General features: G+C 33.4%; 1 protein-coding gene and 1 long non-coding RNA gene across 13 annotated transcripts in view; one reads left to right on the top strand and one right to left on the bottom strand.

The window, feature by feature from the left end:
- The window catches only part of LOC143191823 (uncharacterized), an 870,958-nt gene that overhangs the window by 841,927 nt on the left and 14,970 nt on the right, over positions 1-14,061 (top strand). For 7 of the 12 annotated variants that reach the window (XM_076397236.1, XM_076397232.1, XM_076397239.1 and 4 more), the window contains 7 exons: positions 1,314-1,535; positions 1,585-1,753; positions 1,820-1,996; positions 3,791-4,003; positions 8,222-8,495; positions 10,315-10,529; positions 13,305-13,580. In XM_076397236.1, coding sequence (XP_076253351.1) covers positions 1,314-1,535; positions 1,585-1,753; positions 1,820-1,996; positions 3,791-4,003; positions 8,222-8,495; positions 10,315-10,529; positions 13,305-13,580 — 1,546 coding nt within the window. The remainder of the gene's footprint in view (positions 1-1,313; positions 1,536-1,584; positions 1,754-1,819; positions 1,997-3,790; positions 4,004-8,221; positions 8,496-10,314; positions 10,530-13,304; positions 13,581-14,061) is intronic. The other 5 variants (XM_076397238.1, XM_076397233.1, XM_076397237.1 and 2 more) reach the window with 3 other exon arrangements.
- Positions 8,920-9,691, bottom strand: LOC143191923 (uncharacterized). The gene is made up of 4 exons (XR_013004669.1): positions 9,603-9,691; positions 9,433-9,547; positions 9,140-9,283; positions 8,920-9,072 (listed from the first exon to the last, which is right to left on the bottom strand). It is a non-coding gene; the product is annotated as an uncharacterized LOC143191923 (long non-coding RNA).

Below are 14,061 nucleotides of genomic sequence, written 5' to 3' on the forward strand. Positions count from 1 at the left end.
ATTAGAGATAAAATGTTATTAATAATTTAATGAAAGATAATGAGATAATAGAGAATATTTAATCCGAAAAACACCTTTTATAACACACATTGTTGTAAGTGTGTTATGTTCTTTACCTGTCCTATGTTGGGTCTTCCAGGCTCTGTAATTGTTTGGTTACTTATCATCCTGTCCATATTTGTTATACATCTAACTCTTCTCATTTATTTCATTTTCGCTGCTTGTATTTTGCTTTTATCTCTGTTTAACAATACCCACGTCTCACGATCGAATGTCAGGACTGGTCTGTAAATTGCTCTGTTATGGTACACTTCCGTCTTAGTTTTGATTAATATTTCTTGTTTATAATAGCAAATTCGTTAACATTTGCTATTATATGTAAAATGAATCAATAAAAAAAGTGGTCTCAGAGCCAGCAAAATACTCATTATAAGTATCTTAACCCATATACATTTGTTTCAAGTAAACCCCTTCAAAATAATTAAATTTTTAATTGATGGCACTTTACAAACAACTTTTTAAAGGATAACAAGAACTTTTTATGTCATATAATCACATTTACCTTCAATGTAATTTTACCATCATCCAATTTGGACACATTTTGATTTTAAAGTATGGATAATATTTTCATTATTTCTTCTGTTGTGTTTCTGTAAATGCACATTCTGCACAAAATTTTCACAAATGCTTTCTATAAATAATTGTATACGTACCAGGTAAAAGCAATGCTAACTAACACACATCCTTAATCTAGCCAACTTGAGTTGTGTCTTACAAGGAAAGCTACGTCTGGTTTTTTTTCCACACAAATAATAGTAATTATATTTAAGACACAACAATGCTGATCGTACTTTATGTCAGACACACAAAAATGGCGTCATAAACAAACAGAAACAAATAATCGGGTTATAGAAATGAGCCAATCAAATGCCTCTGTAGCCCAATTAAAAAATTGCTCTTTTATATTTTTATATATTCACTGTAGTCTCGTTTTATTTTTATCCCTTATGACATGTCTACCTTTTATTTATATATTGTTAGTTGTTTATTTATTTATCCATAAGAAATAATTTTATAATGGTCACGCATAATCAGTATACACCTAGTATATTGATTACATTGACCAGGCAAGAAATCCTTGATACTAATGAGTCATATCTCTATATATAGTGAAATTATTACAAAAAAAACAATTCACTTTTTATTTTTTACATTTTTGCTAAAGGACTGTATAAATTCTCCCGTCAAATTTTACAAAAATGACAGTTCGAATTGATCCAAGTTTGATTTTTACAATGAATGTGTCATTACAGAATCGTTGTCAACAATACCAGAACACGATCGCCCGCCTGAACCTAGAAATAACGACGCTACGTCAACAATTAGAAGAGAGGTCCCACGAGAATCATCCCGAAGGATTTCTTCAAGCTCATACGGCCGTTTTGAAACGTCACGCCGAGGAGTCCAGGAAACACTACGAGAAGTGCCTGGACGACGTCGCCAATCAAGTCGTTAAAGCCATCCTTGCTCAAAAGGTACGTTGTTTCAGCCATTATTAACTCGCGTTCATGATATCTCTTCTAGGGCCTGCGAGAGGAAGTTGGTAAAAGCAAGAGTAAAATACAGGAACTCGAATCGCAAAACCAAGCGCTGACATCGATGTTGGTCCATCAACTGCGAGGAGAAAATCCAGGATCTCCCGGAGATCTGGAGGCGTTCTCCAAACAACTGAGTATTCAGTGTCAAAACAAAGGTACAGTATCCTTCCCGCTTTCCCGTACCATTAGTTTCGTGAGTTCAATCGAATTTGTTGTCGCAGGTCAAGATCTGTCACCGGACACGTCACCGTCCATGTTGTTATCCACGAGTTTAACCACGAAACACTGTAACTCTTTTAACTCCGAAATCCTCGAGGAAAGTCCGGGTAGCGAGAGTTGTGAGTTCTCTGTGTCCGAGACGGACAAGAGGCTTTCAGCAGATGGTGTGAACATTTTAGGTACGCTCATCATTACCTTGGTATATTAACTAAAGTGTTTTCCTCTTTTAAAAAGTATATGAGGTCTAGGAAAAGTTATTGCGGTTGTTAACAATAAATGCATACCCTGTTAGAATGAACTTAAATTATGTAAAATGTTTTTTACCTTTGTGGCCCAATTCTCATTAATATATATGATCTAATATCGACATAAGGTCATTTAATCCATCCTGATTCGTTTTATTACTAGTACAAATACGATTCCATCTTCTTTTAGTGAGTGAATGACGTTTGCTTGTTGATACTTCAAATAATGTGGATGGTTATCCGTTAATATTTTCAGAATATTTCAATACCTTATATTCGATAATTTTCTTATTTTTTTTCGTCCAAAATTCTTATGAAGTGTTTACATGTATTCTAAACATTTTTTCACTTTTAAGAAGGCATTTATTGAGAGAAATTAGTAAAATATGTAGTATACAAAATATTTTCCATCATTTTTTACATCTTCTACATCAGCAACTTTAAAAAATATTAATGTTAATATATTCAATTCAATATTCAATTTGTATTAATCTTTTTTAATTTATAAGGCATTATAAAATTTATTACATTTATAAATTGGTAAATTATTGAAACTGTTCAATTTATTCACAAAGTTGTAACCCCACATCTTACATTGCTTGTTCTGTTCTTCGCTGTCTTGACATAAAACATGGGCTGAAAAGTCGCTGGCGTAACAAAGAAAACGCTTTTATTTTTTGTTCAAAATTGATCAACGTAATCTCTATCAAGAACCATACAATCAACCATTTTTTAGAACCATTTATCTTTTGTCTTAAAACAGACCTGTAACCAGTTGCTGTCAAATCAGATGACGATCGTTTTGATTCCAGAGTGAAGTTATGGGTCCGTGTTTCACCCATTATCACATATCGATGCAAAAATACCTGTTTGTTACGTTTAAATATGTCCTAACGCACAACAGATCTTTCTCATAGTCAAATGCTCATGCAATATAAAACCAACACGTTCTTTTGATACCTTTGTGATGTTAGCTAACTCACGCAACTCACTTTCGATCCTTCAAAACGATTTTGTGGATTTTTTTATGTTTTTTGGTGTTACCACCTCTTTTGAACGTCCATCCAACGTTTTATTGCTGTTTCTGATAGAGCAAAGTCCTTAAAACACTTTTCAAACCGTTGCTTCACTTGAACGGAATCTCTTTCCCATCAAGAAGCAGTGTAAAATTAAAACACGCAATTGTTTTTAATCTATGGTTATGAAAGTAACAAAAATAGTGTCACTCTTAGCACAATAACTCACAAACTTATGAGTAGAAAGTGGTAAATACGATAAAACTAGCGCCGTCTATGTGTTAGAGCCGGGACTTTTCAGCCGGTTTCAATAGTAGTTAATGTTTTAACTTAATGAAAATTTATTACTAGAGGATGTGAATATATCACGAGCTTACAGTGACTTTCGTCAAGTAATTACACCTAATGTGCATTAGACTTAAGCTATTTGTTTATAAAAACGGGAATGTTTCTTAATTTAAACTCTATATATCAAATCTTTTATATATCAAAATGCATGTTGACTATTCCAGTCCATTACTTATTGACATTAAAATCTAATGAACAAATAATCGAAGGGATGTAAGATCCAACATGAATTTAAACCCCTTATTTTCTGTAGTAACCCGTAGCATGTATTTAGCGAAATGCCATCGAACAATGCATTCGTTCATCACATTCTTTCTCGGTTATCTTCAAAATTGTGTAATCTGTGCTAATATTTCTTCTTCAGAGACGAAATTCTCGCTGGAAGATAAAAAACGACACCAGGTTCTGACGAAACTGTGGACAGAGCTGAAGGGTACGGAAGTGACGCCTAAAAAATTGCTGGAGGCTCTGGGCGCCATCGATTCCGCCCTTTGGGTACCACCGAAACGACCCGTTTCGCTAAACCTTCAACTACCAATTTTACAAACGAGACTCAAAAGAACCAGACCCATTCTAGGTAAAGATCTTTAGCAATCATTAACAACTCAACCCCTTCATCTGTAGTCCCCTCCTAGTTTTTTTTGGTTCTTTTTTCGTTAATTTTTTTTATATCCCGGCTTCCACATGTTTTTGTTGAAATACTGATCTGCATGTATTAGGTTTTTTTTTTCAAATCATCTGTGCTTTTAACTCGATATTGACAGAAATATCACCAACACTTAATACATCGATCACTTAACACATAGACTGAAATACGTTCGGTCTAATCATTAAAATATATCAATACACGTGTATTTATGAAACAAAGCATATTGGAGCAATAAATACAGTATGACCAATGGGAAAATTCAACTTTTATAGCGTTTCATAGTAAATGTATACATCATAAAATTCATAAATTCAGCTGGTTTTATTTTTTGTATTTTTCATTCGTTCTTTTAACCGATATCGTAAAAATGTAACACTCTTTGTCTCTCTGTATCTCTCTGTTTGGTTAATTGAGGCCCAATATATCCAGTTTTTTAAATTCCTAGTAAAAATTTCCAATATTCTTTTTATACAAGTTTTTTTTTATTTTCTTTTTTTTTTTGCTTTCTAGTTTTTTCTTCTGTTTCTTTCTAATTGAATAATGTAAGAATTAAAATGTACCTTTTTCTTCATTACTAAGTAAAACATCAACTTATATAAAAGTAACTTTTTTCATTAAATATATTTTTTAGCACATTAACTTTGGATCATCTTTTGATTGAGGAATATTATAATGAATACTGATTCAGTTAAATATACTGTAATCTGAAAAAGGCGTTTGGCTGCTAAATTCACATCTTGCGGGCATCTACATTTAAAAAAATATACTTTTCCAACGGACATCCTGTACATATTTCTTCATTTTGGTCTCCACTTTTGCCTGAAATACAAATAATAGTTACTAGCGGCTAACTATGATAACTTACACTTAATTCATGATATTTTACCATCAAATACAACAATCTTACACGATGCACTTTTAGGGGTATATTTGGGAAAGATTTTTCAGTCAATGTGTTAACGAAAATGCCAGATAAAAAACGAAGCTTCTTGAAATGTTGTTTGTTAATTAATGAAACTCGTCAAGCATTATTCGATGTGCTTTTGCTATTTGTATCTCAAACATGTACATAATCATATATTTACAATCATCAGTCATGTGCTTTAATGCTTTTACTATATCAATAATATTATTACTTAATCTATAGTTAGTTGACAAGAAAGCAATTATTATTTTTTATGAAGCGTTAGAATTATTTTGCCATTGAAGCTGTCAAATGTTTTAAAAAATATGTAAAAGTAGACATTTATGGTATTGGTTCAAACAAATCTGGTAAATAAGTCACGTTCGTAAAAAGTTCCTATTATCTAGATATTGGGAGTTACACTAGTAACCTGAGCTCTAACGTTGTCATACAGCAGCATCATTTGCCTACTTTCTTTTTTACTCAGTAAATGGCATTTTCTGTTTATATTTTTCACTCAACTTGTTCAATTCTTAGCTCTGACTTTCTGCAATTCGTATGGCTCCTAGCTAATTTCAAGTCTCAGAGACAGAAATTCCGCATCGTCAAGCTCTTCAAGGCTATACAATAAGCCTTATTTAATCACCATGATCGAAATTGCCAGTTCCAAAACGTTTGTATCAGAAATTACATATTTGGTAAGATGCAATGTCATCGTTCGTGCTTTAGAAACATTTTAAGCTTATTAGAATTCATATATATCGCTCTATTCTGAAAAATTATGAAACTGGCGTAAACTTGTCATTCAATGCTCTGAAACCTTGCGTCTGATTCTTTCAAACATACAAAAAAAGAGCGAAGATTATACTGACACTATCATTCTTGACCAAACCAAGATTTAAAAACTAAATTTTAAGTTTTTGAAACTAAATAGAGATTGGTCTCAATGCTCAACAATAAAGCTGCAGCAGCAAGTTTATTTGGTCTTTACATTTTTTTTCGTTATGATTGAAAAATTATATCGACTAAATGATAACCGCGATTCGCTATGCAACTTTTGGCTCTTTTTAAGGTATTTTTCATGACATTCTGCAACTTCTGAGGCTGAATTTGTTCAAATTCGTGACGAATATTGTCTTTAAGATGTCGAATCGTTTGGGGTTTATTCACATAAACTTTTGATTTTAAAAAAAAACCAAATAAGAAAATTCTGATGCTGGTAAATCCGGAGATCTGACTGGCCATGCTAAATCACCACTTCGCGAATTTAGTATTCGTGGAAAAACGTCATTAGTAATTATATTGTTGAACGAACTGTGTGTGCTGTGGCCCCATCTGGCTGAAACCACATGTCCTCTAGTCCTAGTAGAAAATTTCGAATCATGTCTTGGTACCGTTCAGCAGTAACAGTTACTGCAACGCCTTGGTCATTTTCAAAAAAATAGGAACCAATGATGTTTCCAGCATGAATATCACACCATACAGTTGTTTTTAGTGGATGCCATAATTTTTCATGAATTAATTGAGTATTCTGTGTTCCACAAAACCGACTGTTCTGTTTATTGACGTGGCCACTGAGAAGAAAATGGGTTTCATCGTTGATTATCGTTGATATTATTATATTTAGACGAAAAATCTTCAGTTTCGCCAGACAGCCTTAGGATTGCATTACTGTACTCAACTCGTTGATCAGAATCTCTCGGTAGCAATTTTTGCACTAATTGAATTTTGGCGAACATTTTCAAATCAGTTTTCAAAATTCGCCTTAAACTGCGTGAAGAAATGTGTAACTGGCAATCATGTCTCCGAATTGGTGTTTCTGGAGACTCTGCAACACTATCGCGCACCAGAGCCACATTTTCAGCGTTACGAGACGTCCGTTGTCTTCCAGAACGAGGCCTGTCTGCTGTCGTACCGTACTGCCGAAAATTCGCATGTAAACGATAAATTGTGGATTTTTGATACCCCATTAGGGTATTTTTGACGCAATTTCGACTAAGTGGCCATAATGGAATGATAGTTTTCAATAAATATTTTCACTATTTCTGCTCGTTCTTATGATGTATATATCCATAATAAAATTTGGACGCCTACACAACACAATGGTTAAAGCGAAACTGGCCTAAACGTCATAACCAAGATGGTAGCGAGCCTTTTGCCCCATCTGTTATATAGAGATAGTAAAATATAGCTTAATAGCTCTAAATCTATCCATGCCAATTGTACGTTGCGGTGAAATGACAAAACCATAATTATATTACATAAGGGATGGCCAATTCCTCAAGCAGAATCAGCGAAATACCTCGGAATATATCTCGTTGGTAGGTTAAATTAGAAACATCAAGATAGACAAAAAGCAGAGCAAATCGGACTCAAAATCAAAGAACTGTACTGGTTGGTCAGAAAGATTGGGTTATCAAGCAATTATAAAGCCTATTTGGACCTTCGGATTTACCGCAAGCAATACATTTTACAATAATAGTTGCATTTTGATATCAAACGCTAGCAAAACAAAGTTCTTCGATTAATCATCGTATCATCATATGTATCTACGAAGTTCATTTGGATTACTTATCTTATATTTCACAGTTAAAAAATTAATGTTAAAAATTAATATAATCTATAAAATCTATAAAGACAAATACAGACAATCGTTGATGATGGCTGCACTAATGTGTTTTCTATATAAAAGCACATGGCACAAAAGGAGATTCTTGATATTTTTTCGCAAACCGTTTCTTCACTGACCGTTGGTAGCCTTCGATCTTTGTGGATGCCCTCATTTTTAATGTACCACGGAGCATTAGCAGTGCTGCGAAGAACTGTATTTTGATAGTTGGTCATGTTAATATTATATTTATTTGTTCAATCTCGTAATTGAACACCGTAGCTTAACACTGACTTAAACAACAGTATCAATAACAGTAATAGTAGTACCTTAACGCCAATTATCACTGGCTGGTACCAATACCAATACCTCCACTCAACAGTGAGCAAGAAATCAGAACATTGAAACAAACTGAACCACATGAACTTGTATAATTTATAAGTGTTAATTTTGGTAAATACAATACAAGTGCTAGCGAACAATACTAATAAATTAATGTGTAAAGTAAGATTGGTAATGTAAGATTAACAAATTAAGAAAACCATTAACAAAATAAGAAACGACGAAATGTTATAATCGTTTCTGCGTATGCACGTGACCTGCTATTTATTAAATATTTTATGATTTATTATAGCCCAGAGCAACTCTAAGAGCGAAGAAGAAACCACCGGTAACGAATCGCCGGAAAGTGGCAACAGGGACGAGGGATACTCGACCATGTCGTCGGACGTCCAAGCCGACGTTACCAGGGCATCGAACGACGCGACTCTACCCCACCGAAGCCTCGAGGACCTGAAGGAGGCCAGCGACGAGACGGATTTATCCTCGGATAATCGTCTATTGGCGACGGATAACAAAGACCCAGACATACTCTACATTCCCTTAAACATAATAAACGTCAAACAAAGGTATAGCCCGTTCAATAAAACTGTGAACTCACGTCATCTAAATTTATGAGCATCAACCTTGAGTTTTAGTTGGTTTTGTCTTTAACACACGACAAAATTCTAATCTAAATAAAATAATGAAACAACGTTATCAAAGATAATGTATTTTTAAATTATAGTACATCTAATGCATCGAAGGACTTAAACTACAGTTAATTATACAGTTACAATATTTTGTATAGTATATTCAAAGTTTTTTTAGTAATGCGTCATGGATATTTGTAACGTCGAAACATTACAATGTTGCCGCATCAACTCTGAGTTTTAGTTCAGTTTGGCTTTGACGTACAAGAATATTGTAATCTAAATAAAATAATTGAACAAAAATGTTATCATATATAATTTATTTTAACATTATAGTACATCTAATACATACATTATCGAAGGACTTAAAACTACAATTAAGAACATAGTTTGTAGGTTATATTTGTTTTGTTTACATTTAACTCTTTTCCACACCACCCATGAGGTAGAGTTTCTAGGAGGGTTTTTTTTATGTAGTGATATCCCCCTGGCCACCTAATTAACAATTGTATATCTGAGAAACATATTTTATCTATATTTTATAGATTACATATTTTTCTTTCATTCGAGAACATATGTACCTTTTTACGTTTAGTTCTGGTTTCCTTCGATGGTGTGTTTACTGGGCAAGTCATGTTGGTATCACTGTATTATTCTGCTACTATTTGTGTACACCATTCTCCATAAAATTGATCATTGAATTCTGTCTAATGCATTTACCATATCTACAAAACAGTATTTATTTTCTCCTCATACGTTCTAACCTAATGCTCATGTTTAATTTTGAACAATTACAATCATATCTGTGCACACAAATCTTTCACGCCTTTCAACACCATTTTCTATAGTTATATTCAATTAATTATGTGCACACCTTTAGTTGTTTACGCTCTCATCATTCTGGCTCAGGAATTTCAAGCATTACACAGCATTATCACATATCTAGATCACAAAATAGATTTTTTTTGATGATTCTTGAATTGATGATACTGTAACATTTTTTTTATAATTATCTAAATCTATCCTAATTAACTATTACCTTACAAATTAGCTGTCACATCTTTCGAACAGCCGCATAGACTACTGAAATTAATATTTTCATCATTATTACTTATGTCTTGATAAGAAGTAGGTTGACTTTCTATAAAAAAAATACATGTAATAAGTATATAATAAACATATAACTGTATATGTACCTGGTAAAAACAATGTTGAATAAACATTTACCCTAAGACCTGTTTTTAGAAGAATGACTCCTGCCTGAGATACACACATCATGTCCTTGATAAATTTCTATTGTGTTTAATCCATATATTGTAGTATTAATTACTTTAAACGATGTCTCCTTTCTGCAATGACTTTACATCGTACACAACATTGTTCACTTGGATCAGCATCTATTATAATCATTTATTATAATAATTAATAAATCAGTAACAATTAATGAACATCACAGAACAATACAGAAAATACACAACGTAAAATGAAGATTTCCTTCTGATTTATGGCACCAAAATGATTCCAAACAATTAAAACAAAACCACTTTGAACAACACTTGCGATTGCAGCGCTACCTCTGATTGAACCGAGGAAAACATTTCCTCGATGTCGCCTATACCATCAAATTTCTATTTTTTCTACGAGTCAATACATTCAATACCCTGATGACGTGAGGTCACTGTTATTTTGAATAAATTATAGTTACGACTGGAAGGGGCGATGGTCGACCATTAATTTTGTTTTCAATTCTGTTTAGAAACAGTTTCCCACCCGGCAAGGACATTTTACCGTTCCAACACATAATGAGGAGTTTCTCAGATTCCCATTTGTGTATCAAAATTACGACGGCTCCCACGCCATGCTACTCCTTCACGTCACCGATCTCCAGTAGCCCGTCGATTTTCTTGTTAGATATCACGGAGAAGGGTCGCAATCCGCTACGAAGAACACGAGGAACCAACACTTTATTGGGTAAGGCTTAAATGATTGTTTGCAGCATGAACCAAACCGAACCAAAACTGAATTGAACTCAGTTGCACAGCGTTGCTGATAAACCACATTTCCATATAATAATAATTGAGTTTGAAGAGATTTATTGTATTATAAGGTCGCTTTATATACTGTACATAAAGGCTTTGTATATATACACCCCCCACAAGTATATTGACAATATAATATCATCATTATGTAATAGGCATGATGACTGTAATAAAAAATCACAAAAATATTGATTTATAAGGATAATATGTAATAGAGATTCTAAAAAATATATTTATTTTCAAATTAGAAGTGTGGCTACTAAGGTTTTGATAGAAATAAAAGTAGAATGTGTTTAAATTCGCCATAGTAATTCCAGTCAGATCTTACAGCCACTACACATATCACATTCTAATGTCTGGATTTTTTGGCGCATTTCTACTGATGAAGTCTCTATTCATATCTTTCGGCATAGTCCTTGACAGCTTTATCTCCAGGTTTTATTCAGATTGCCGTTACGAATGTACCATGAAGCATCAACAATATCTCGCAACACCTTGTTTTAGAATCTTTGTATGATATTTTTAATAATTTGGGTGGTATAACCCCAGAGTTAAACAGTATAAGGCTTCAAGATTTGTTGGTAAACCAAAAGCTTATTATATACTGACAAGACTGAATATCTACCCAATAACCAACATATTTTTTATACTACACCTTGTGTTATTTATATTTTTTCTCAGCGTATGGCTTCCATCTGAATTTAACATCAAGGGTCATGCCAAGATATTTGGTTGTATTTCCATACGATACTACTTGCTGATTTATATACACTGGCTTGTATGTTATTCTCTTGTTGGTGAAATCAGTATGCACTGATTTATTTCGATTCTTTTTGATGCGCAATTTTTCTGTCCAGCGTCATATTTTAGCAATACCTGTTTGTAACTTTTGTGTTGATTCAGTGCAAGCAATGACAGTAGAGTGATGGATAAATTGTCATACATCATTCAACTATGGGACACAGCAAGCAATAGCAATATTAAAAAGATTCAGCAAAGCATTAAAGAACAAAATATCATAAGAAACTTGCACAACATACCAACGAACTGGCACTGTCATTAAGTTTAAAACAGTTTAGAAGATGAACAATAGAGTGTCTGAACATAGATTGTCATGGCCTGATAATGGATAAAAAATGTTAGTACTGTCAATATACTTGGTTAATGTACCAAAATGTATATAATTAACCTATGGTATTGTAATAAATTGCAGTTCCTAAATGCTCGGAGAAATGGAATTACATTAAATAGGTTCTGCTCTAATTAAAACAGACTGCTATCAATTTATCGGGACTGTGAATTAGTTTTAAAGGACTTACACATAAATTGTGTATCATTTTACTGAACTGTAAATATCATACATTTTAGAGACATATACCAGCACCAGCGATGTTTGAGCTTTCGAAATCTTAACATGCTTTCAAATCGAATAATTATTCAATGAATTCAAATCAAAATCAATTGTTGCCATCTTCACCGTATAGTGTTCCTTTTGGTTATCACTTCTTCCGATCGATACTAGGTGGTCTGATAGAGCAACATTTCAATGTTGATAAAATTGGATACCTGCAAAATGATATTATTTTTTGGAGAACATTGAATTCAAATTATACCAGAAATCCTCCAGTATCCTTCAAAATTAATTCACATTCTTTAGACGCGTTTTTCTCGAAACATTGTAAAATAACTGTTAATACAGTATGTCCAGTGGGAAAGGTCACATTTCAAAATATTAGAAATAAAAAAGTGACACGTCGGTTAGTAGGTAAACATTTGTTATTTATATTTCAAGTCCCTATTTTTTGTACCGTTTTCGTAAAACCATTAGTCTTTACTTTTACAATAAACTTCAACTTCGACAGTCACTTCTTCATGTAAGTCAAACCTCTTTCCGTGAGCAGCCAGTAGTTACCGGATACCACATCTGGACAATACGGTAACTAGTAAAGTAATTCCGCTATTCATTTAATTTTATCATTCATTTCATTTTCATTCATTGTCATTTTTATTACTTCACTTAATGGTGTTTAACTAAAACAACTATAACATTCAAACTAAACACCAGGTTGACATGAAATTTTGCAAACGTGTGTTTTAGAACTACTGGGTTATGTTTATGAATTTAGATTAGAGGGTATGTCAGATAGCTTCATATTCATTTTTCTAACAAATTAACACTGGGGACATCTTCAGACCGGCAAATATTAAACAGAGTTGAAAACTTGTTTGTAATCCTAATTTAAAATATGACTTTTCCCAAGGGACACCCTGTATTTCTAAAACGGATTTCGCTTATAGTTGTTGCAAGCCAAAATGGCTTAATGGCTAGTTTTTTATTGACAATATTTAGCCTTGATCTTTGTTATCTTATTGCTTTTTGTATCCTCTCTGATTGCTTTATTTATTAATCAATAATAAAAACATAATGAATACGGCTTGGTAAACAATATTATTTCTATACAAATTACTTTTACAAATTTTCTGTAAGGACATACATAGAAACTTTTATAGCTTTATTTGAGTAGTACCATAATTTATCGCCTGTGGTTTAAACACTCAATCATCCCCCTACATCTTAGCAGCAGCTACGCTATGAAACCATCACTTTCGCAGCAGCAACTCTCTCTCTCCCCCGAGCTTAGTGGGCCTTTTTGTGTGCAACAATCAATCAGAAATTTATCCGACTTAATAGAGTTTATGTCAACAGTCTGCGTTTTAGGAAACTCCAATGCAGATCTTAACGAAGACAGAATGTCGCAACTGTCCTGGAATAGCGCGACGGAGGAAAGACTGGAGTGCACCACGTGGGACGCCGAGTACATCCAGCACTGGCTGCGTCTGGACGAGACGCGTACCACGCTCCAGCAGCACCGCGACATGCTGGAGCTGGAGTACGACCGAGCCGAATTGGAAGACTGGAGCTTGAGTTTGTCCAACGACGATCTACGAGAGCAATGGAAAAAGTTAGAGGCCACCACCCCAGGTAATTATTGGGTCGAGAAGGAACTCTAGAGGTTTTGGAATTGTGTCATAATATGTTCTTCATAAAAATTACCATTAATATGCAAATTTTTTTCATCATATTAATAATTGTAGCTATGAATTAAAATCATAAGTTTACATAGTTTTTTCGATATTTTCTATAACTAGATAAAGTGGTAAACAGAGTTAATATCAAGCTGATTCAACATCAAGATTCATTCTTTCATAAGGTTCTAATCTTGTTTTAAATATGTCTCCCTTTTCCTGTGTTAATGATTCTAAATAATTGAACTCTTGCATTTGCACTTCGGTCAGTTTTGAATGCTTTGTTTTTTCTTCACTTTTCTTCACACAGGCTCTACAATGAGAGTTATATCGCATATAAATCGAATCGAATATAAATTGGTTTGTACCATCATATGGAACATCATATATTTTTTCGCATTCGCATGATAATGACGTAGTGAAAAGGTGACATATAG

Source organism: Rhynchophorus ferrugineus, unplaced genomic scaffold (assembly GCF_030347505.1).
Source record: "Rhynchophorus ferrugineus isolate W39M unplaced genomic scaffold, kcgeb_rfMv2 rfM2, whole genome shotgun sequence".
Taxonomy (NCBI): Eukaryota; Metazoa; Arthropoda; class Insecta; order Coleoptera; family Curculionidae; genus Rhynchophorus; species Rhynchophorus ferrugineus.